This window comes from Haliaeetus leucocephalus, unplaced genomic scaffold (assembly GCF_000737465.1).
Source record: "Haliaeetus leucocephalus isolate CR32 unplaced genomic scaffold, Haliaeetus_leucocephalus-4.0 Scaffold871, whole genome shotgun sequence".
Taxonomy (NCBI): Eukaryota; Metazoa; Chordata; class Aves; order Accipitriformes; family Accipitridae; genus Haliaeetus; species Haliaeetus leucocephalus.
The window spans coordinates 3,846,925-3,871,510 of NW_010973307.1; the positions used below are offsets into that span (position 1 = coordinate 3,846,925).

The 24,586-nt window shown below is 45.6% G+C and overlaps 1 protein-coding gene across 8 annotated transcripts in view; it reads right to left on the reverse strand.

Moving 5' to 3' along the window:
- EXTL3 (exostosin-like glycosyltransferase 3) overlaps window positions 1-24,586 on the reverse strand; it is a 113,586-nt gene that overhangs the window by 12,442 nt on the left and 76,558 nt on the right. For 7 of the 8 annotated variants that reach the window (XR_775367.1, XR_775364.1, XR_775368.1 and 4 more), the window contains one exon: window positions 21,918-24,542. Coding sequence is in view for 2 of the 8 variants with exons in the window: in XM_010583144.1 (XP_010581446.1) it covers window positions 21,918-24,065 (2,148 nt within the window). In the remaining 6 variants the exon portion in view is untranslated. Of the gene's footprint in view, window positions 1-8,159; window positions 8,324-21,917; window positions 24,543-24,586 lie in introns of all 8 variants that reach the window. The other variant, XM_010583145.1, reaches the window with a different exon arrangement.

Genomic DNA, 24,586 nt, shown 5'->3' on the forward strand with positions numbered 1-24,586 from the left:
ATTCAGATACCGTGTCTACGAACATCAACTCATTTTTGCTCCCCAAAGCTGAAAATGGCAGCATGGAGGTTTTCCCATAGCACTGTCCTGCATTTTGTGGTCAAGCCACTTCTAAAGCTGCTGCCAGGGCGAGCCCCCACGCAACTGTACTTTTTTGTGTCGACTCATTTCCAAGAAGACTGTGCAAAAGATGAAAGAGAATCCAGGGCCAGACCTGAGCTTTGGCTGCTATTCAAAATTGAGGGAGAGGTAAAGATGTGATATTTAGCTCAGAGGTCCAATGACCCAACAAAGTCAGGGCCGTTCTTCACCTCAGCTTTGGAGTCAGGTCCACGTTCTTGCGTTGTAAAGATCTGGACAGGAAGCAAAACTCAGCACCAGTTCTGCAACGGGCATGTTTCCAGTTACTCCATCAAGTCTGAAGCTTTGCAGGTCTGGAAGTGTCAGCGTTCAGCTTTTGCGTTTCACCGAAAATAGGCGTACTCCTGCCTTTCATCTGGGAGTATTTAAGATTTAAGCAGCCTGTAAATCAATATATCCCAAGGAAAAACCCAGCAAATTTATTGATTCTCTTGTTTTCCTGTAACTTGCTGAACAATAACATGATGCAACTACTGTCAATTGAGAAAGTGAAGCGGATCCTACCTCAAACGTCTGAAATTGGGGACCCCAGAGGATAGAGAGATCAGTGCACCAGCATTAAACTCTTCCCTAAAGAGAAGGATGCTACAAAGGAGCTGGATGCCTCCAAGCCTTGATAAGCACATACAATTCATCACATTAATTCCAGCAAACGTTAGAAGCAACTCAAAGCTATTGCCTTTGATGCCTTGTTTTCAAAGAAACTATCCCGATCTACAGCACTTTTAGGATGCAGCTAATTGTCATCAGACAACTATTCAGTGGCTTTTGTAAATCCCTGCACCTTCCCCTGGGCAACTACACCAAGGAAGCGCGTGGGGACCTGCAAGCAGCGATCCGGGATGGAAATGATGGGAACCTTCCTCCCATCTCTCTGTCCCCCTGAGATGGTTCAAGCGTGGTGCCTCCCCAGACAAGACCAGGTTTTGATCTTGACCACATACACTGCATCCTGAGCTGCAGAAACAAGGGCATCATGTTATCAGACAGAAAATGTAACTCTTGAGAAAGATAAAAGTGAATTTTTGGGAAACTTTTCCACTTTAATACAAGCAACTAATCTAGTAAAAACAGGTTAGAGGGAATGGGAAGAATATTTGATTCAGGAACTTGAAACATTTCTCTCTCTTCTAAAGTTTTTACATTTCAATGGGCCTCTAAAAACACCAGATTTCTCAAGCGTGAAATGGACATTATGGGCACAAGCATACTCAGAAGCTTATTAGGCCAGCTGAAAAAAGAAGCATTACTATACCAGCAAAGTATAAAAAAAGTCTAACCCTCTCCCTCACATGGCATTAAATGAGATTTAACAATTTTTCATGACTTCATCACACACTTAAAATATAGCTGAATGACACCTTATTGCACCACGTCCTCGGCCACAGGTATCTCAAAGCACTCTTCCACTCTTCCAGCAATAACAAATTAATCTCCCTCCACCACGTGTGGGACAGTGTGGAGAAAGCCAACAGATGCTATGGTGACTGCATATGATGTACAGACAAGAGGCACATTATGTTGCCAAATTCAGGGATTTACAGGCCACAGGAGGTCACTTGATTATCTTGTGTGACCTCCTTATATGGTGGACCTGGGGACTTGATGCAGCCACCCTTCCTCTGGAAAACTCTCATCACATGGCACCATAAAGCAGCTGTGAAATGACAACTCAGACAAAACTACAAAGCCACGAGAGCAAACTTCATGGCACTGGTTGAACTGTAATGCTTTCTGGAGAACCAACAGCAGACCGCCAGTGGGGCTGACAGCAGTAAGTTAAGCCAAAAGGGACTTTCAAGTCACCTACATTAACCTTCTGCATGATCCAGGTCACAGGGACCTCGTCTCAGACCTGAGCTGTGGCCAGCAGAAGCATCTCTGCCAGAAAGGCACCCTGTCTCTAATTGAAGACATCAGCAGTGAGGGAATCCATCCTTCCTCGGAGATGTTCACTCTCAAATGTTAACAACTCGCTCCTTGTTGTGAATTATCTGCCTTTGGCTCCCAGCTGCTGGTCCTCAGTGGGCTTCTTCCACCCCATAAAAGTACCCAGGTGCCACAACCAAACCCTCTCTCAGTTCTTTTTCAGTGAGAATGAGGTCTCAAATCTCTCACCCAGGCCTGCTTCTCCTGCCCTTCCATCATTTTAATGACTGATTTTGCCACAATCTTGTTTCTCAACAGTCTCGAGCCAAGAGCTCTGTCAAAATGGAACAAAATACGTTCCCTCAGCAAAGCTGAAATGCTGCACTCCGGCAAAATAGAGTCAGCAGTTACCCTTACCCAAGGAGACTAAAATAGCGAGGAGGACATGAAATCAGCCAGCGAGCTACAAGAGAGAGACAAATGCATTTACGAAAAAGCCACCTTCCCTTACAGCAAATGTTGAGCCTCCGAACACTGAGCAGAGCATCAGTGGTAGCACCTGCATCCAAACTCCACCGCCTCCAGGCTCAAAACAATCCCAGAGCATGTACTTCTGGTTGTCTTATTTTGGGCTTTTCCTTGGGAATAATTTTTTTTAAAACACTTTGCTGTCAGCTAAATGGCCCCCAGCTCAAAATCATCAACCTCCTAAACAGTTTGCAAACTTTTGAGACAAACTGCAAGACCTAAAATGCCTCCAAGCACGCAACACACCACATTAGAAGTTTCTGCTCCTTTCAGCAATTCAAGGTGATTCAGTTCCACAACATGGGGGGTTTTTTGACTCAAGGAGCAAAAAAACCCCACAACTCTATGCAAGCGCATTTGCTCCTGGTGTTGTTCATAGCCGCGTTAGCCAAACGCATCTTAAAAACGTTAGCAAGAACTAAAACAGAGCATAAACCCAAAGACTGCCCAGCAATAATGTCCCTAACCAATACTTCATAGTACGTTTTTATACATAAATACAAAAATGCAGTAAAATCAGTATCTTCCAGCAATCTCCTTGCTAGTGAGGCTTTATACTTAAGCTTTAAATTAAGTGTCACATAATTTGACTGTGAAAACATGAAGAATGCCTATGCCCTTGGAGAAGTTTTGACAGGTCAACTTAGTGAGCTGGATTGATTTCTGGGCAAAGAGCAAACTCTGCAAGAAACCAGGAATCTCATTGCTCATGTCAGGTCTTTACAAGAAAAAAGCCAGAAGGATGCCATTAGGAGGGCTGGATAATTTGGTGAGACAAAGAACAAGCTCTTGGGAAAAGGATCCATTTCCGTCATTTCCAAATACATGCCAATTCAACCCAAATGGGCTGGGGAAAAACAGCACCATAGGCAGTGTGGGGATGAGGACACCACGAACTCCCTTTCACCATGCAGCTGAGAATTACGGCACTGAAGACATGGGAGCCAAATGCATCTGCCTCTTCTGCCTGAAAAGTTGACCTCGATCTACACTTCGAAGTTAAAAGCCGAGAGCTCCTGCCAGCACAGTCCTCCAAGGAGGATGCAGATTTACAACACTGCCAATCCCTTTTCTTGGCACCAACTCTGAGCATTTTATTAATAAGATTCAGTGAAGCAAGTCTCCTGCTTTGCAGGGGAGCACTCTAGCCAGAGGCTCCAGGGTTGTGTCCTTTCGCTTGCCGCTGTCCCAAGGACTGATCCGCTGAACCAGAGCAAAGCTCTCTGCAAAACTCAGCTTAGCCCAATGGGGACAGTACTGACCTCACGGGTGGGTTCTGTCCGGAACCTCATCTGGGGCAAAGCTCCCAATGAGGACCCTGCTGTTCTACTCTGCAAGGAGGAGCAGGTAGGAGTTCAGATCCCGTCCATAAAGAAAAGCGGTAATGCATCTCCCAAATCACGGGTGACCAGTCTGACCACTTGGTGTGCCATCGGTGTGCCACCGTCATCCCCACCCATCAAGGAAGGTGAGATTTGCACATTTGGGAGCTAATGAACTTCATCCCACCCATATCCCCACATCCTCGTTTCAGGCTGCTTCCTGTCCACCTTGACGATGGCTTTTTCTTTCTGCAGAAAGCACATGGGAAGTGAAGACTTCTCCAGCTCTCCCATGCGCCTGCAGGCTCATAACACACACAGTTGCTCAACGTGGAAAGGAAAGCAATTAAAAATCAGCCAAACTAGGCTTAATAGAGGTTAGGGAGGGCTCTGTTAGCAGACTTTGGGAGATAGCAAACTCCAGCAGAGGGGAACAACGAGCAGGTACCAAGTATCCCTGAAACTATTCTGTAATCAGGCATTTATTTTCAACTCCTAGTCTGGACAAATTCGGACATCCTCCGATTAAGAAAGTTGCCCAGATCAACCCTTAAGATCTGCAGACTACCAGATACACCAGGGTCCCTTCCCTCTATGCATGAGCATACAAGTGCTAAGAATATTTACAAGACTCCTTAGAAGGAGTTATGGTGTGCAGATTCACATTATGCATAAGCAGGATAAATCACATCTTTTTTTAACCACAGCTGACTCCATTCCCTGCTCCCTTTGCAACCGAGGTGTTAGATCAGACTGGCACTTGCTTCTCTGCAAATCCAACCAGAGATGCAGACGAGGAAGATGACAAGTCTGCCTGGTCCCATGAAACAGCAGCATCCTTGAAGCTATGTATTTTTGGGGGAGTGCAACTGTCAGAATGGGTTTGCACTGACCAGCTGGAAATCAAGCAACAAGTTTGGGATGTCAGATGGGGATACAGCACAGTGTAAACATCCCAGCTACAGCAGCGATTTTGGCATCGGGAGAGGCTCCATATGGAAACTACGCACCTGAGGTTCACTCTCTTAAAGATGACTTTGATCCTGATTTCTCTTGTGCTCTTTGTTATCTTCCCCCCATTTAACATGTCAGGGAGCTGAAAAGAGGGAATAGGCCGGTCCCAAGGCAGGCACCATATGTGCATGTCGGCTGCATGATGAGAAGCCAAGCTTTCTGCCAAGGCAGCTGCCAAGGAGAAGCCAAAGAAGCTGCTGCCATCGCTACAGATGCCACCAAAAATCTCTCCAGCCCTCTATCCATTCCCAGTTAGATGAAGTTCATGTGAATCACATGGGTCTGACCAAGACTGCAGTCTTTTTCCCTCAATTTTCTCAGCATTTTATCACTACCTGCTCCTGGGCAAGCTAAGATACTCCACAAAAGCTGGCAAGATCACCGTGGCTCTCAGCCCAGACCTCAAATCTATTTAACTGCCCTTACCAAGGACAACTACGGCAGTGCTTACCGAAAACTATCAATTGCCTCCTGAAAGTGCAGCATCAAACTGGGCAGCCCTGGGGTCCTGCCCTGCCCACACAGAACTGTTTCCTCCTGCCAATCTCAACTCCCACCATGAGAAACCCCTCTCTGTTTGCAAAGGACAGAAATTTATCCAATTCCTACTGGCCAGCATCCTGCTTTCCAAAGCCAAAACCACACACTGAAAAGCACAGATCCAAGCCTTGAGCTCAGCCGGCAATTCTTCATTTCATGAGAAATAAAATACCCTGTCTCACTTGATACAGCACGATGCTCCTCCCGGCACACAGCCAGGCTACCAGGGCTCTGTGGGTAGGCAGCAGGCAGAAGATAGGATGCTAGCATGGCCTTTCCACCGTTACCAAGCCCCTGGGATGACACCTTTCCTCCCTGCAATCACAATCTCATCCCCAGCCCGGACTCAAAAACTCGAACAAATGAGTCCAGCACAACATGGGACTACAGCGTGTTTCTGACAGTTCCTGATGAGCTGCAAATCCAGGGGAAATTGCAGCCCTGCACTTTGACACACGTGTAAACACAGTCTTAAAGCTCCTTCCAGAAACATCACCAGCACTGGCAGATCTTAGCAGATTGGCATTTTCTAAAGAAATGGATGTTCTTTTGATTGTGAGTGTTTATCATAATTCATGTTTAAAAAACTTGGGATGCAAAGGCAAAATCACAGATGCAGAAAGCAGCTCTTTAAGGTGTTTGTTAAGACAACGACCTTCTGCCATTATCCTAGGGTGAACACTCAAATCCAGAAGTTACTGATAAATGGACACAGATGCCCTAAACGAGCCCCGTTACCCTGGCCAAAGCCATCCTGGAAAGAGATCCAGGCTGCTGGGATCCACCTGCATGAGAGGTGCAGCCGTAAGAGGATGCGCTCCTCTTGTGACTGGTTTCTCCCCACGAAACAGCCTTGCCGTCCCCAGCTGTCTCCCTGCTCTGCTCCAGCTAGTCTGGATGAAACCCAGACCACGCGGCGCTTGGCTCCGGATGGTGCCACACCAGCATCTGCTGTGGCCAGGCAAGGGGGAGAGTGGGCAGGAGAAAGGAGACAGCACTTTGCCACCGGTGCTCATTCCCAGACCTCTTCCACATCAGTTCTTACCTACCGCGTACGTAGTCTGTGGAATCTGCTCTCTTGCTTGGTTTGATGGCACTTGCACCAAAAGTATCAGTAATTTATTTGAACATCCACCCAAAAGCAGCTCTTCAGAAACGCTCTTGGCAGTATGTTTCTTCAGTCATCAACTGCCTGAAGATAAGACCCTGGTTTTTACAGTGGCTTCCCCTGGCAATTCTTCACCTTCTTGTTTTCCCTTTAATCTTTGCTTGTAAGAATAGATTTGAAAGTTACTGTTATCCCCTTTCTCATATATTAATTATTCTGCTGCTCCTTCCCCAGCACTTCCTCTTCACCTTGAAACAGTTACAGCCCCCTCCTTCGTGCCCTGAACCTCCAGACTTCTGTGCTTTGCTACCTCCAACTTAAGGAATTCTCAAAATTTGAGTGAAAAGGATTTCTAGACTATTTTAAGACTTACCTCCAGAGGTATGAAAAGAGTTTCACTGGAAGGGTATTTAGCTAGAAAGCTATCCAAAGGCAGCGTATACTGCATATAAATTGGCAAAACAGATGCATTTTTAAAATACGTGTAATTAAATAATGCAACATAAAACCAAGCATAAGTTATCCCCCACTGAGAACAAAACCACACAGGAAGATACTAGCGGAAATACGTTTTTTTAAGCTGATACTGTGTCCATGCATGTAATATGTGCAAACACTTGGTCTTTCTTTAAACTACTCAACTGCTATCAGTGGGTTGCTCGTCTCTGAGATGAGAAAACAGCTTGCGATACAAATAAAACTGATTATTTATTCATTTTCATACGGGTGCAGCTGTCGCATCTTTCTAGAGAAACTAAAGGAGAAGAATGCTTATTTTAGCATTAAAGGGATCTAGATACTCACTTATTTTTATTCCCTCTGTGCTGCTGTTAGTGGCTGTGCAATTAAAGATGCACGTTGAGTTGGTTGTCTGATTAGATTTATTTTACAATTATTTGTAATTATTTGGCTCCAAAGAACATCCCTGGGATAACATGCTGTCACTTGCAGTTGAAGCTTTCAAACACCTCGTCTCCCATTGCTTCATCTCACTCCTTTCTCAACTTTCTGAAGCTCCACTCTGCGTTTTACAAGGAAGCTCACAGGGGGGAAACTGCTGAGAGCAAGGGGACAGAAAAGCTCACGACTTAACTTCCATTAGCACATCTGGGATCACGAGCCAGATTTACAAGTTGCTGTTTGCTGTGAAACCAGAGAAAGCCATCTGAGAAGGGAAGATCTCACACTGATAACCCCAATTTTGGGTTTGGTGGGGTTTTATTTTGGAATGAAATTGGCAACATCCAAAGACGTGATGATGTTCTGACAGGTGAATGAATTGGTGGTTCTTTATTGATGCTTTTTCAAGCTGCAGCTAGAAAAATATTGCAAACCTGCTTTCAACCTGGCAAATCCTGTCTTAGTATTCAAGGCCCGAAAATTCAGATGAAATTTATTCGGCCCAGCCTAGAAGCGGTCTCAGCGCTCAGAGCTGAAACATGCTGGGGAGACAACGGATTGCAGAAGTGTCTGTAGCAAGAGCACACATGGATTCAATGCAAGCCAGGGCTTACGTACACGACTATTTGACTTTTGTAAGACAAAGTAACGCAAATAAACTAGAAACATCCTGTCTGCGGGTTTCTGCTGCAATTTAAAAGTGGTGGTGTTGAACTGGCCTGCAGTCTGGCCCTTACCAGATGCTGATTCTGCTGTGATGTTTTGCTCTTGTCCTGCTGTCCACGGCTCCTCCAGAGACCCTTCGCAAGAGGCCACGTGGGGTGTCACATCCAGCTTTCTGCAAGAAGGGTAATGATCCTGCCACCAAGACTTCTCTAGTGACAGCACTGAAACACTCATCCTAACAACAAAATACATTCTCAGAAAAACTCTCTGTTTTCTCAGCCTTCGTTTTACCCTTTCGATCTTCAAGCTCTTGCTTCTGACAGTCTCTCAACTCTGACTTCATCCTCTGTGCCTCTTCTTCCTCTCTAAATACCCCTTGGCTGCTATAGTGGTAATTTTAATAGCAAAAAGGTTGTTGGATAAAACAGCTTGTTCTTCTAAAGCTCGGGGTAATGATATAATGCACTGTTGAAACTACTGGCATGCTCCAAGTCGATGCGGCTGCATTTTAACTGGTGCCGTCTATCCTTTCCTAATCTCACAGGGCAGCTGTTCGTTTGACAAATGTTTGCTAACAACTCAAAGATCTTTGGATGGAAATAAACTGTTAGAGGATTTTCAAAGGTCAGTCCTATACAACAGGAATATTGCCCTTTCAGGTTCTAAGTCACAAAACCCGACAAATGTTACCCAAGGCCCGATTGTGCAGCATCAACAGTGCTGGATGCATAAGGCTGAGACCCAGAAGCTTGGGGCTGGAGAAGCACAGCTCTATATCGCTTAATACAGGAAAAATAGTAGCCTTATATCAGCCTCCCCATATCCATCCCCAATAAATTTTGTTTGCACTACAAAATTCAATCCCAGGGGAAGCTTTTTCCCACTATGACCTCCCTGTCTCTACAGCATCCCTTCTTTGGCTCCGTGTCTCCATCAAGCCCGGGCGCCTGAGCTCTCCCCGTACAAGATCCAGCAGCGTGCTCAGGGAGAGCCGAGAGCTGATGAAATGCGGACACCTGCCTTGCATTTTCTGCACTAAAGTAATTTTGCTAATATTAGGTAAAACACAGAGATGCCATTTCTAACCAGCCCTCGCTGTTGAAAAAGAGAACACACAAAGAGACAGAAAGAGGGCAGGCAGCATCTATTAACTCTTTTCACAAGGTGGAGTATTAGTGCCTGGAGCTCAGGGATGGGGGATTCAAACTGCTTATGGGTAGCAAAAACTTTCCAGAGCTAGACTGGTAAATACCAACAGCTCAGGAATAGATGTGCATATTGCCAGTAAGCCTACAAACAGATGCCACCTTTCTGCTTCAGATTTAAGCCAACTTTGACTCCTGAAATTCAGCAGGAGTTTGGTTCTGCCAGCAGATCCTTGCAGCATCCTGGCCCATCCCTGGAGGCAGGCAGAGCCTGAGGAGCACATCAGGCTAGAGTGATCACTGCTCTGAACTAGCTTTCATCTCCTGGATCTGTTTTGGGTATCGTAGGGAACCTGGCACTGCACCACGCAGGGCAGAGTTGCAGAAGGTTGGAGTGATACCCGCAGCCAGGACTGCTGCACACTGCTTGGGGTAATTTGTTTTCGGAGCAGCTTGTGAAATTCAGAGCAGCAGAGTGAAAACAGGCCAGGAAAGAGCCCATGGCCAGAAATGCTGTGTAATACAGCCTGTAACAGATGAAGAAGAAAAACCCAACCAGCTCACAGAGGAACCAACTGGGAAAGCCTGACTTTATTTTGGCAAAAATATTCAGTGTTCCTGCCTCACTTTCCCAGCTGCGCCATGTAGGTGGAGTGCTCATCACAGATGTGGCAGGAGATGTGTCAGGCCAGATACAATCTTAGTACATTGTCCTCCTTGGAAGAGTCATATGAGAGCCTAAGATGCACAAACTGCAACTCCCTGACCTTATTTAAAAAAACAAGCAAAACCCATAAACTTCTGAAGTACTGAAGCCCTGATCTCTCTCAGCCCTCTACTCTTAAGACTCCACTAGCAAAGTCATGCACTTCTAATTTCATTGGAAAAGACACATTGCTAGTCCCCTGGTCCATGCTGAGAAGTCTGGCAGCAAATGGACCGAGAGCTCAGGGATGGATCTGAGAAGGGCTGTCACATCTCATCTGCAAGACAGAGAGCATGCAAAAGTCAGCAAGGCGGTTAAGGAGCACCCTTGAGGTATCCTCTTCTTGCCAAGCCATCAGCTGCCATGCAATACCACGTCATCAGCATCAATGGGAAGGAAACACAGCAACCTCCATCTTAGAGATACAGAAATGCACAAGAGAGAGTCAGAGCATCTCCAGTGGAAAAAGAAAGTGCTGGAAACCCAAGGGATGCAGTCCCAGGGGATTACTGGAAATATCTTCTTTCTGTTCACCAAGTGAGGCAGAGCTTATCTTTCCACTTTGCTCTTTGGCTGATAGCCCGGCTGCTTTAATTAACAGGGACTTTTGTCAGTGCAAATCCTCAGTATTGTTGTACAATTACTTCTTCAGCAGGTTCCTTCTCTTTCTACTCGGTATCTGTCGAACAGGATTTCCACTACCACAGAAAAAGAAAATGCCTGGCAGAGCAGGTGTGATTATTTTTAAATTTGTTAAAATTGGTATGTCTCACTGTTTGGAATACATTACATCTAACGATGCTGAGTGATGTTGTTCAGCATTTAAAAGCTGCTGTGTCCTATCCTAGAAAAGCTTTAGCGCTGGCATTCATATCTGTGGGCTGAAGGCATCCAAATGAACTTTACATCTAAACTAACAGAGGAAGGAATTGGGGTCAGACTATTAATTTACTGAGCAGCTACTAAAAAAGCCGGTATATAAACTTGGTATATAAGCAGAGCCAAGACAGCATCAAGTTTGCAGGTAGGTTATTTTTTGATGGGAAGAGGACAGAGGATTTATTAATGCTTACATGGCTGGGAGCAGCAACCATAAAGAGCACTCAGGCATTCAAACCCACTTTTGACTTCCAGGTTTATTCCAGACTGGAAGTCTTCTGGGGACCTCTGAGATGAGAAGGCTGAGATCTCACTGGGAAAGTTCTGATGGGTCTGGATGAAATGAAGACAGCTTTCTGCCAGCACGTCTGTCCTCAAATCCATTATCTAGAGATGAGAGCTCTTTTATGTAATGTTAGAAGAAAAGAACTAGCAAACCCATACCACGATTCTCTAATCAGCATTTTATCTCTCATTGTTCTGGTTGTTCCGTGAGTACAGCTCATCAAGAAAAGCAATTTCCAACAGCTCAAATATCAGAGAATAGGGTCAGGATATTAGCCTGAATGTGGTCAAATAAAGAGGAAAGGCATTTTCACCGAACATGCAATCTCGCCTCAGCAAGCAATAAATAATTTCTCACTCGACATGACAGAGCCAGTTGATGACAAACCAGGATACAAGCCCCAGATGGGTTTCTGAGGATCTTCCCTTTGCTCATAGGCTTCAATTGCTGGATCCTAATTGCTGGAATCCTTGGCTGAATCCTACTTCACTTGGTCCATGTCTCACACCAGCCCACAGTCTTCCATCCAGAGGGGCAGAAGGTAGCAGCAAGAGGAAGACCATCCCCACACTCTCCAAGCCATGGGCTTTGTGTTGGGCAACGTCACGGTCTTCAAATCTTGGCTTCCCCCAAGACTTTTACTACTTAGTGATCTATTTAAACTTCTCCCGCTAATAAATTAAAAAGTTAAACAAAGTCAAGGGGGAATAAATGTTTCCATTAAGAGGTAGTTAATATATTACTGCCAAACACATGGTTGGGAGGAATAGACTACCACAACCACCTCCCACAACCCACAGTATGGGTTGGGAATTAAGGACCAGCATGTGTTAGGAATCACAGAGTTCACATAAATGAGGCATAATTAAAAACAATTCCTTTTATAAATTTTTGATAAAATCAACCTAATTATTACCAGTGTTTTGAAACCAATTTGTTTTCTCACTTGCATTCAGAGGAAGAGGAAAATGAGCCTTACTACAAAGAATTATATTCCCCAGAAAAGTGCTTTTCTTGTTCCCTCTTAGCTCTCTTCTTTCACAGTAAAAGATGGGGCTGTCCCTTACTGTAGAGATAAGGCAGGCTTCCACCAGCCAGGGCTCTGGGCAGCTCGGGAGATCAAAGCGATGATTAGCCCTTCCACATTGAAGTTGGAAACTGAACCTCCCTGCCCAAAATGCTTTAAATGTTCAATGTCGAGAACAAAACCCATTTCCCTTCCCTGTCCAAACCTCAAAAAACCTCAGAGTTCAATTCAGATAAGCATTCAGAAACCTGTAGACTTTGCTTAACTATTTTGATCTGAAAATGTTATCTGGGAAGCCTAAGAACAGCTTCACCAGACTTCCCATCTTTCTGCTGCTAGTAAATCTGGAAGTAGGTGAAAACAGCATTTCTACCACCTTCTAAGGAGATGCACAAGTACATGCTTTAGTGACCAGCCATGGCTTTCTATTCTCTATGCCTCAGTTTCCCTCTAGCTTATTAGCAAGATGTCCTTAGCTCCTTGTTTATGGTCTTTTTGCCAGTTTCGGGAAAAGGGAAATATTCCTCATCTTTCCTCGCAGGACTAACATAGATTTTCATTAATTAACTGAAGGCTTTAAACAACTAGAAGTGACTTAAAACTACTAGTTTTTCCCTTGGTTTTCTTATGCTCTCTAAAATGGCATCCCCTCACTGTCATCAGGAAAAAAATAAAGCTCCATCCTGTCTGGGTACTTGTAGTTAAACAGTATTGACTCCATGGATCCAGCAGTCAGGACAATGGGAAAAAAACCTGCAGCCCTTGGTTCTGAATCCAGCTACTCCACCACCTTTCTGCTTATCAATCGCTTTTCCACAAGATGAACTTCCTCCTCCAGAAGCACAGGAAAGACCCAAGCGCTGCTTTTTGGACAGGGGAGTGCTCCATATGCACAGCACAGCAGGGAGATCTGTCATGCTTTATCGCTAACCACAGAGTTTGATTTCAAGAAAACTGAAGAAAAAGCATCCATCAGTTAGATAAGGGAGAGCAGCACCTGCTTCCTCATCAGATACAGGCAGGTACCATGGGGAAAAGGGGTAAGAGACTGTCCAGGAGGTGAGTAATACTGTGTGCTGCTGTACTACACCATCACCAGCCCACCAGTAAACTTGGGAATAAGTCACCATCTTCTATTTGAGAGCTGCAATATCTTTGCTGATTGATCCCACAGAGCTTGGGGAGGCATCTGCGAGCTACACCAGACACGTAAGAACAAGCAGTGATTAAAACCTCTCTCCTGCTCCTCATCTCTTTCTCTAACCTTGTATGCAAGAGCTACCTTCCTCTTTATAACCTTCTCATGTCCCTCAGTTGCCTCCTTGATGTCCCAATGCCCTGTGAGGTCCCTCCTGTTCCAGCAAACTTTAAAAACACAGATTTTGTTTTGTCCCATCTATTTAATACCGACAAACCAAAGCCAAATTCATGACCTTGGTGACTACAGCTCACTCCTCCTCTCCTGTGCCTAGGGACCCATCCATTTCTTGTGGTACAGCATCAAGTTATAGCTGCTCTGGGAAACAAGGCTGTCTTCACTTCACAAATAAGGCAGTCTGTACAGAATGCACAATCAAATGATTCTGCACAGCAAACCCGCTCCACCAAGACAGTTAAAAGCATAGGAAGAAAAGAAACACAGACACTCGGGGTCTGGGACTTTACTAGAAGAAGGGTGTAGCTTGCAGTGAGTGGATGTCAACACATGGTGCCGTATGAACTAAGTAAGAGCTGCAGTAGCAAAGCCACAGAGAACGAAAAGAAGGTGAAAACAAGAAAAAAATAAACAAAATGCATCCAAATGCTCAGTGACCCCCCCATGCCTGTTCCACTGTATGGAATAAATTTGGGGACATTAAATATTCTGTTGTTATTTAAACAGGCATATGCAGGCCACCATGCAAACCCTAAAAGTAGCAGGAATCCAGCCCTGGAAAAACAATGTGGTATTTTGCTGTTGCACTGACTCCTGTGCCAAGTCCTGTCATGCCACTTTTGTCCCCTAGCTGTTGTGACAGACTCTGCTCCAGAGTGGGGAGCGTTTTAAAGATGCACAGACAGCTTTTGTGTTGATGGTTAAAGGCTTCAACAGGGGGACTGGCCCCCGTGACATCTTCAAGCTTTCAAGTGCAAGAAAAACCATCCGATTATGTACACAGTAGTGTGCAAGGATGCTTCCCTCCCTTGTGTTTCCTTTCCAGTGCCCCGAAGTATGCCTTCCTTCTGGTCACCGACCCCATTAGCTGCATCCTAAGCCAAGGGAATTCAGAGAGCTGAGGCTACGGTAACATTTTGTCTATGGAAAAGCTATTACAAGCCAGCATATGGCATGCAAGAGAATTAAGCGCTGGTTTTAGGCAATAGCAGTGGAGTACTGCAAGGGTGTTTGAGTTAATATTCAGACTGCAAATCCCTAAGAAGTCGGCACCGCTTGTTACATTATCAGCGTACATTCACGCATCACTGCATCTTTGCTTAGGCCCTGCAGTGACAAGCATCTGGATTTTAGCATCACAGGTAAACTAAGCAGCAAATTTGCTTCTTCCTCTTCTGCTATACAACAGTAAAAATACATATCAAGACAGCAAAACTCGCAAGGATTTGAGAACTAATCTGCCCCTCCAGCAGCACCGTGCTCTGCAGGCAGCAGGTGGTGCTACGTACCCGACAGCAGCACACAGACCTTTTCGTGCAACGTCGCCCTGCCTTATAATGTTCTCATGGAGAAATTTAACTCGTGATACACTGCCGGTAAAGCTAGTGCACTGGATAGGGCCCACTTAACCCATGGATGGTGCAATCTCTTGTGTAAAGTGACTTAGTGCTAAGAAACAAGGTGATTTTCTCAGCTGATTTCCTTTGTCACAGAGAGTATAGCCTAAATTGTTCCTTCTGAAAGCATACCTGTAGCTCCCCACTCCCATATGCAAACCAGGACCTAAAAGTTAAGTTGGGTTCCTCCTGATTTTGTATGCAAGAGTTGTGAGCTAGGGTTAGGTAGGGAAAAGCTGTCAGGGCCCAGTGTAAAGCTCTGACTCACCGAGGAGCTTCAGCAGATAAGTTGGTCCAGAAAAGCACAAGTAACGTCACCAAGGAAGGGTTAGGTACGTGCTTAAGTACCTGGTTGAGTTAGGACCTGAGCTGGTATTTATACAGAGCTCCCAGGAAGGAAAAGGATCTATTGAAATGCTGGTGTGATGAGCACAGAGACTTTTAATTCTCTCATTTAACTCATGGTCCCCGTGAGGACCTCGGCCTGGATCACGCACACCACTCCGGTTTAGCTTGAGTTACTGGTGACTGTGCAAGCTGTTAGTTTGCAAGGTTGGCTCTGCTCTTATCAGAAAACCAAACATGATGTTGAAGGACAAGCAGAGAAGTTCATGCTGCCGCCATGGCATGCTACACACTGATGTTAGTCTGACCAGGTTCTGTTCCTCCTCTTCTCAGCCAGAAGAATCACCAAGGGACCCCATTGTGCTCCTTGAAATAAGAGATACCAAAGCACCTTCAAGTATTTCTGCTGGAAAGGACATGCAAACCTAAGGCATCCATCCTTCAGCAGCGACTCAGCACAGTACAGTTACACAGATGCTGTCCAAACAGAGGGGAAAGTCATGACGGCATTTCCACCCAGTCTGCTCCTGATTAACAGGTGGCATTTCAAGGGACACCACGGCCAGCCAAACAGGTCTGCAGATGCAGCAATGCTTCCGGATTAGACATTTTCCAAAGACTATTCCTTTTTAAACAAGCAGCTAAATTGAATGAGCCTTCTCAGCCGGCCACCAAGCCAGCAGAAAAGGACGTTACGCCACTGGAACTGGCTGCAGAGATCAAAGCCAGCTACTTATTCTGTAACAAAGCTGAAGGAAAGGATTAGTCACTGCCGAACGCCACAGGAGCTGGCATTGGCAGTGAACCCAGCTAAATTGCTCAGAAATGCCTACAAGCACACACCACCTAACCCAGAGGAAGAGGAGAAAGCAAACTACTGGAGGGCTTTTCCAGCCACGGCTCTGTCACCAAAGGACATGCATGCACGCAGAAAACAAAGATGAGTTGAAAGTTCAGGCTGTAATTTCTTAGAACATGAGCACAGGTTGTGAAAATATTGTTTGGGGCTGAAGAAGATTTAACCCCAAATGTGGGAAGCCCTTTCGCAGCTCAGCTGGGTTCACAGGCAACAATCCACGCATGACACCGGCAGCCCATGCAAAGCCCTTGGGCTTCCAAAATAACCCAACCGAAATCCAGTAATTATTTGAAAAGCGGGAGACATGTTACACTGGCTCAAAACAAAGTGAAGCCACGACACAACTAGATAGTCCTGATCCAACCCACCCACCCCAGCAATAAACCCTGACCTCAGGTCAGTACAAAATCTCCATTATCAGCTAACAAGGATAAATCTCACTCTTCCTTTGCCTCCAACGTACCCAGCCTGGCAGGCTTAGATGGTGCACCATCATTCAGTTGGTGCCATCCCTCAGCCCACGCATCCAAAGCGATGGATTTGAGATAGGTAATGTCAGCAGCCCCCCTGAGCTGTGTGAGAAGGGCTCAGGACAGGAAAAAGTAAAAAGAAATAAAGACCATGTTGCTTGGAAATCACTGTTCAAGGTTCAAACGCCCCTGTAAACAGATGAACCATTTGTCCCTGCTAAGCTGTCTGTCTTCCACAAACCTTTTTTCATGTTGCTTGGACCTCTGCAGCCTTTGGCAACCAGACAGCGCTGTGCTGGCAACACAGATTCAAAGCAGTGGTTCCTCTCTGGCTGGCAAAACATTTACTTAAAATTAGATGCTCTCTCCTTACTCTACTAAGGACGGGGGAAAACAAACAAAAAACCAAACCCTGTTAAAAACACATCTTTATCCAGTTTAAGAGAAAGACCAACCCGAAGATGCTGGAGTTGGATGACAGAGGGTGCCTACAAAGGGCTGAGAATTATTTTTGCTCAAGATTATAACCAAATTCAGGGTTGTCCTGAGCTCAGTCCTCTCTTTCCCAGTCTCATCCCATCTCCAGGGTATGACCCACAGGCTGAGAAACGTGGGTAGCAGAGGAGGTAAGGGGAGGCTGCTGAGCGCACCGTTTGCTTTCCTGGCTCGGACTGCAACTCCTGGGAGGCTTTAAGGAAGTTTCTGAAAGGGAAATGGATAATTTAATTGCTGCATTAGAGGATCTGCGGCTGTTTTGAGTGCAAGTTGCTCCAGAGCTTAATCATGTTGCTGCTCAGGGCTTTGTGCTTTCCCCACTGAATCAAGGGCATACACAGCCCTGGCGACCTTCTGAAATACATATTAAATATATTAAAACAAACTCTCTTCAGGTAACTCTGGCTGTTCAAGCTCAACTCATTCTTTTAGGTTTGTACGATTAAAACCAGAGCAGAAACAGGGAAAATTAATACTGTCCCCCTGCCCCAATCCACATCCTGCTCAGAGCTGCATGGAAGATGGACAGTGAATCAGCTCCGGAGGATTTGAAAAGCTGCAAAAATCATGTATTGGGTTTATTAAGCATCTGGATTTGCATCTACGCTGCAAGTTTGCCAAGGAATTGCAAGCAAGTGCCCTTTAGCAACCAGAAAGCAGCAGCACATCAGTGCCGAGCACACCGCAAAGCGCAGCAGGATCTGAATCTTCTTGGGTGCATCTTATTACCATTTGCGTGGGCTGGATGTGTGGTTGCCTGAGTGTTTTGTTTCATTTGTTTCCCTTCACTTTTATTCATGCGGATGAAAATGCTGTCAAGGAATTGCAAAGCAAAGAGTGAGGTTTCTCCTGTCATCGCCTGTACACCATTTAGAAATCCTAAGTGCAGAGATACTGAAAGGGGAAGCTGGAAGTCTCTATCCCAAGACTGAACCAGATCTTCTCCTTAATGACTCCTCCTTTATTCCACCGGTGGAAATCTTTCCAAGATTAATGTGCGTGCAGGGCCAGTGCAGGAGCAACAGCCAAGTATCACCACCTCACTCAAACCCTAGTGCAGTCCTTCCAGCTGTTCAGAGCAGTATTTAATCCAAATTTCTTCCCCCTTTTCTTCCCCGTAAGCATGAAAATAGCAGCAGCACTCGCTGGTGAGCTGTGAGCAGCACCATGCTGGGGACTTCAGCAACTGCAGCAATGCCATGTACAGGAGGGCTCTCACCTTCGCTGCAACAGAGCGGAGCAAAACTGCCTGCAGGGATCGGTAGTCTGGGCAGCTTTTAATTCCTTGAGTATATTGCGACTTTGGCAGATGCTCCAGACATCTTGAAGTACGTATCCTGAAGGATGCATCAATGCTGGGTAAATCCTGCAGGGAGGTGCTCAGAAGTTAAGCAGTAGTTGCAATGTCACTGTTGGTGCTGGTAGAGTCACACTCTCCAGGTTCTTCTGTCTGAGGAAGTTTTCCTAATGCAGCGCTAGAGATACAAACACTTGCAGAAAGCAAGTGTTTGTAAGCTTGCACAAACAAGACTTCTCACAACCTTTGTTTTTTGCTGTGATTCTGTTTAACGTGAGATGGGAACAATTTTTACAGCTCAACTCCAGCACAAAGGCACTTTAAATTAAAGGGTAATCTACCTACATCTGTTCCAGGGGCAGCCTTGAATGACTACACACACAACTTCACGTTAAATTATATTTGTACCTAGTCACTTCAAGCTCAGTACAGGGCCAGAATATTTTATCAGAGACTCCTGTGCAGCTAAGGAATCTTACTGATTTTTTTAGTAAATTATGCCATCACAAGAAATCTATATCTAAGTAAAAGTTTCTAAAAAATCAAACATATTCTATAGCCCTGTTTATCTCATGATCCATGAAAGATTCAAAGATCTAACGCAGCTTTAAGCTTTGGTCTTGATTAACTCCCAACCCACCAGGGAAAAGAAACCGCATAACCTGCTTTAGAAGACCAAATCACAACCAAGCAGCACAGTTTGCAAATGAAGTTTCAAGGAACTTATTAATGAACTAAGGTCAGCCCATGCAGTAAGGCTAAAGGGGGAAGCCCAATTCTCCTTTGGGTATTCAGCTAGCATAAAGCCGCATAGCTGAAGTGTAGCCCGAAGTCCCACGAAGGTGCTGCTGGTGGGACTTGGGACTACATTATGCTTCCAAGGGTTCTTTCAGCCCAGGACATGCTATACACATTGCTTTGCCTCACGAGGCTGCGATTTACCTCGATAACCTTCTGGCTTCGGGTGCTTTGATCATGGATCATGCTGACACACGTGTGCTGCTGTTGCACTACTCCTCACAGTCAGATGGTGCCTGGATCCACTTCAGTTGCAAGGAGGGGCACCTAAATCTGTGCCCGTCCACTTCTCTTTCCCTCGACTTACCTCTGCATAGCTCTGTGCTTTGGGACTTGAACATAGGGCAATTCCTTGCACCCTAAAGCTACTGGAACATATTTATTACTTAGAGATACAGCACTGCTTCGAGATCTGAGAGAATTGGATATTCCCCATCAAAAGACACTTTTTTCCCCATAAAGAAATAAAATTCACAGCTCTGCAGTTTCTTTTGACATCAGCAGTCATAAGGGCTTGTGTTTCTTACCAACCCCGCGTACCCACCTGCTTGCACATCTGGCTACCCTGGCTAGCACATCCCACGTCTCAGCCACCGAGGCTCAAATGGAGCCTCACCTCTACTCCCCAAGTTCTTGTAGCCCCTCTCCACAGCAGATCTTAGGATCTGTCACTGTTTGATGAAGCCCAGGTAAATTTTTGTATCATTACCGTATTAAACCATTCATATAGATGAATACTACAGACTCCCAACATGATTTAAAGACCCAGTCTGGATGTGGACTTACCAACAAGCACTTCAGTGGGATGGTGCAGGGAAGCTGCAATGGGTTAAGCCTCCTATGGGAGATCCCAAGAGATTTGGGCTCTTTTAAAAAAATGGGATTTAGAAAAACAGCAAGAAAGCATACCTACTGTCAGACCAACATGCTCCTTCAGAAAGGACCCCAGCAGAAGCTCACAGTGCTCCAGCCATTCCCTGGCACTTGGCCATGAACATAGTGTTACCACCCAACATCCCAAAGCAGACACAAGACAGTTTCCTCATCTTGAACCAAGCGGTACCAAACATCCCCCACAGCACACAAACCCCAGCGCATGGCTGAAAGGCGACACACAGCAACTCACGTGTGTCAAAGTCCCCCAAAAAAGCCAGTGGGCCTCCAACACAATAGATGTGCAGATGAGAGCAGAGCAACAAAAGCCATTAACTTCCACCAACAGAAACCTATTTTTCTTTCACAAATAACACCCATTAGCAACTCCAAGGAGAACAATCCCCACTCTTCAGTTCTGAAGGAGTACACAGTTTTTCAGCGGACACAATGCAAAGATTTTGCAGAATTCAGGCATTCAACAGGACTAATGTGAAAGATTATTTTGCAATTATCCAAGCAATTTTCTCTCCTCATTGTCCCTGGACCATAAGGGTTTTTAAATGTGAGCAGAAGGATTTATTCATCACAATAATAATAAAACGAAATATTAAATCAATGAATCTCTTTGCATGAAGCATAAAGCTCACATTGCTATTAAGCTTAGTAGCGTCCTGTCACATAAACCACATGCAGTTTGCGTACTTAAGTACCATCACCCTCTTTTATTTTTCCCTTCCCTAATTTGTAAGGCATTATCCTTCCATTTGTCCTCTAAACACAACCGGATTCAGACAACACAGTGTTGCTTCTTGTTAGTGTCTCTATGCCCATGCTCTCTTTATGTGAGCACGTAGAGTTTTATATTTAATATCGATTGTTAACAATGGCCAGTGCAGAAAGTTATACCAGGACGACAGAGAATTCCTAAAATAAATACATACATACCTAAGTAATAATTTAGGGAGAATTAACTCCTCACAAGCAACACTGCCAATATGCAAGTGAGTAGCTGGACATGAAAATGAATGTTGGTCTTTGAAGGTGTTGCTTCTTCAGTTTGGCTGGGAAAAAAAAAAAAATCAACCTAAACCTAAGTAAAACTCAGTTACAACCTTTGGAGCATGGAAGCTCTTATGGTCGTGTTGGCCTTGGCTTGTATTTCCTTCTCTGCCATCCCTTGTAATATAAAGTGATAAATGACTTTGCACAGCTTCAGTGGGTCCCTCTTTTGTTTTTATGAAAGATTTATCTGGTAAAGTGCAGAATCAGTCACTACTTAGGTATTTATGAAGTGCCAACCGTCTTCACAGTGTGACACTTAAAGAGCCTAAGCAAAGATTTTTGATAAGCAAGAATCTCTGGCTTTAAGCCTTGAGATTCATACTAGGCTCCATACAAGCAATGACAGTTTCACGAGTGCTAAACACCTGGCACCTCTAAAGATCCCGTATTTTTACAATTTAGGCTCTCCTACGTAACAGCTTCTGTACTTCACAACCCGAAGGCCACCAAACAAATTCTCTCAAAACAGCAATTTATCTCACCTAAATTCACACATCCACAGAGCACAGCCATCCACCTCTGAACATCGGCTTCCCTTCAAAGCCGATGGAGAGAAACAGGCGTTTCTAGAGCAGGAGCCATGGCATTCTCACGGAAACACTTAAAATGGGTCAGATGAGTCATACCTGTAATCTCCCTGGTTTTCTCTGTGGATAAAGTGTCCAGATCAGGTACAGATATCTACAACCACTCGAGATGAACGCTGTCCTAGATGACTTAAGCTGAGCTGACATGTTACAGAAGAGCTACAGCCAACTTCAATGTACAAACCCCACCAGGAAGCAAGACCATAGTAGCTACAACTTTCTTACCATGATTGGGACGCCAATGTCTGGCCACAAGAGATCCTCAGAGGGAAGCTTGGGAGAGTTCCACACTACCACAACTTTATTTAAGTACGGGAGACCATTGAGCCTTTCTAGGGAGTTCATCAACACTTCCTCCCGCTCGTAAGTCAACATCACTACTGTGAACTGCTCCCGGGGGACGTTGCCGCCCAAAGCAGCCTGGAACTCCTTCCCAGAGCCACCTGCTCCTCCACCAATTGGTCGAAATCCAGTCCCAGACCCCAAAAATTTTGCTTCTGATGGTAAAACAGGGTCAAAGGGAGTGTAGGGGAAGAGGTGGAAAGGCCCTGGAGCAGAATTCCAATTTCTGTAGATGTCCATTGCAGTGAGGGTAAAATTGCGGAGATATTTGGGAGATGCATAGGGTGGTTCCGTTTCCACAGGCCCCAAGTCCAGATCACCGTTGTCTGCCATATTGGGGTCTGTACCAGCAGCTTTGCCAGACCGATGGGGAATCTCCACAGCGGTTTCTTCTCGGATAGGAGCAGCTGGGATTTGGATTCGAGTCCTTATGATAGCTAAGACTGTGCTGAACACGTTGTCAGAGGTGGAGAAGTAGGTCTCCCACAAGAAGCGGCCCTGCCTCCTCATGGCAAGGAGATCGTTGTCAGAAATGCTTCTCAGAAGAAAGTGCACTTCTGTGATACGTGGCTTTGGTATAATTAAGGCTGCCTCGTTCCACCGGATCACATCATTATAGGGTAGCTGAACTTGCTCTCCGAGAACCACCGGGATGGCTCCAACTTCCAGAGCCTCAAACAGTCTCATGGCACACCCAGCGGAGATCACTAAATGGGTGTCCCCTGGGGTGATTATCAGTGCAAAAGTAGATAGCTTCAGTAGCTCTAGTCTGTCATCCCTTTCTCCACACAGAGCCCACTCAGTGGGCAGACTTGCCTTAGGCTGGTTCTTACATGTGAACTCCACCAAAACAAAGTCCAACTTGCTGTCCTGAACAGCCTTCAATGTGGTAATGATCCGATCATCATAGTCAGCTGGGGCATTGCCTTCTATTTCCTCTTCGAAAGAGCGAACCTCTTGCAGGCTAGATCTGAGAGACTCGATCTTCTCCCCCTGGAAACTAAACAGATATTTACGCTTGACTGGCACCTGGGGCGGGATTTCTAGGAAATTTGGTTCCGACATAGCGTGGACCAGAGGCGATACCACAATATCAAACCCCGGTCGATACTGCACATCATAAAAGGTGGACTGGGCAATCATGGCGCGCCCTGTGCTGATGTTGTAAATGAAGTTCTGAGTTTCCGATTTCCTTGATAAATTGATGATGAGATGGTTATGTCCATCAGTCCTCCAATATGGCAAAGAGTGCAACTGCTGCTCTAGTTCAGTAGGTTTTGGCATTACGGGCTCTTGCATTTCCCCCACTAAAATTATATATACACAAGCAATATTTGCATTTTCAGTAACATAAACATTAGTTCTGACAGTTGCCTCAAAGGCTTGTTTAATTAAAGGGTCTAAGGAACTACCAAAAGGGTAATCATCACTGTTGTAGACATAGACTGGAAAGCCAGATGTCAACGGGCAGCGTGAGTAGTCAAAGCAGTTGTGTAGCCTGCAGTTCCGGTTGGATTTTGGCAGGGGGAAGGTTGCATCGTCTTTGTCTGGCAGCAGCCGGATGGGCAAGGAGAGCTTGGGCTGGTTCTGAGCCATCAGCTCTTTGTAGGAATGCTCGGTCTGGCTGATGACGTTCTTCAACTGCAGCAGGTCCTGCTTGGCATTTTCAATGCTCTTTTTGCAGGCCTCAATCTTCAAGTTGAGCTTAGCGATCTCACTGTTGAGCTCCTGCCGCTTGGCCTCCAGCTGGAGTAACTCCTCGCTGACTGACTCGCGGATGCGGCACAGGTCTTGCACATGCTTTACCTCGCACAGCTCATTGCCAGTCCGAGGGCCAAAGATGCGCTTGCCGGCATCATCCGCATCATCGATGGTGGTTAGGTAGTAGTGGGCAATGAGGGGAAAGAAGACGAGGATAATGAAGAGGGTGAAACTAAGCCAGGTGAGCCGGATCCGACTGGACCATCTCAACACCCACGGCTGGCCTCCGTTCCCCACTCCCCCATTCCGCAACATCGTATATCCAGTCATGAGTTCAAAAGTCGCTGCGCGCCCAATCACGTTGGATCAGTAGCCATAACCAAAAGAGTTTTTATAGCGAGTCTCTCGAAAAAAAATGTTATTGTGCCTGCTTAACGAGAAGCCAATAGAAGGGGAATTTCATCTTCTTGTTGTGCTGACGGCTTTTCTACAGTCGTTTTGCTGCAGGCACAACTTTTGATCCCGTTAGACTCAATCATTGACCTTCTCACCCACCCCCAGCCCACCCTTGGTCTGCAGGCAACCTTTGCTGGAAGTGTCACAGCGTTGTCATGGTGATTCAAAGTCTCAACCGGCAGAAGAAAAACACAGTGGGATCAAGCCAAACTCTACCGCTGCTCTCGACATCCTGCATTACCATCCAATGAATATGTAGAGGCACCATCCATTGTGGAGAAGGAGCCAGGAGAGACTCGTACGAACGTCAGTCTTTCTCATCGCTGCTGCACAGCTGATGCTCTGCCATTCCTACAAGAGAACAATCATATATTCAGACAATGCAAACAAAACGA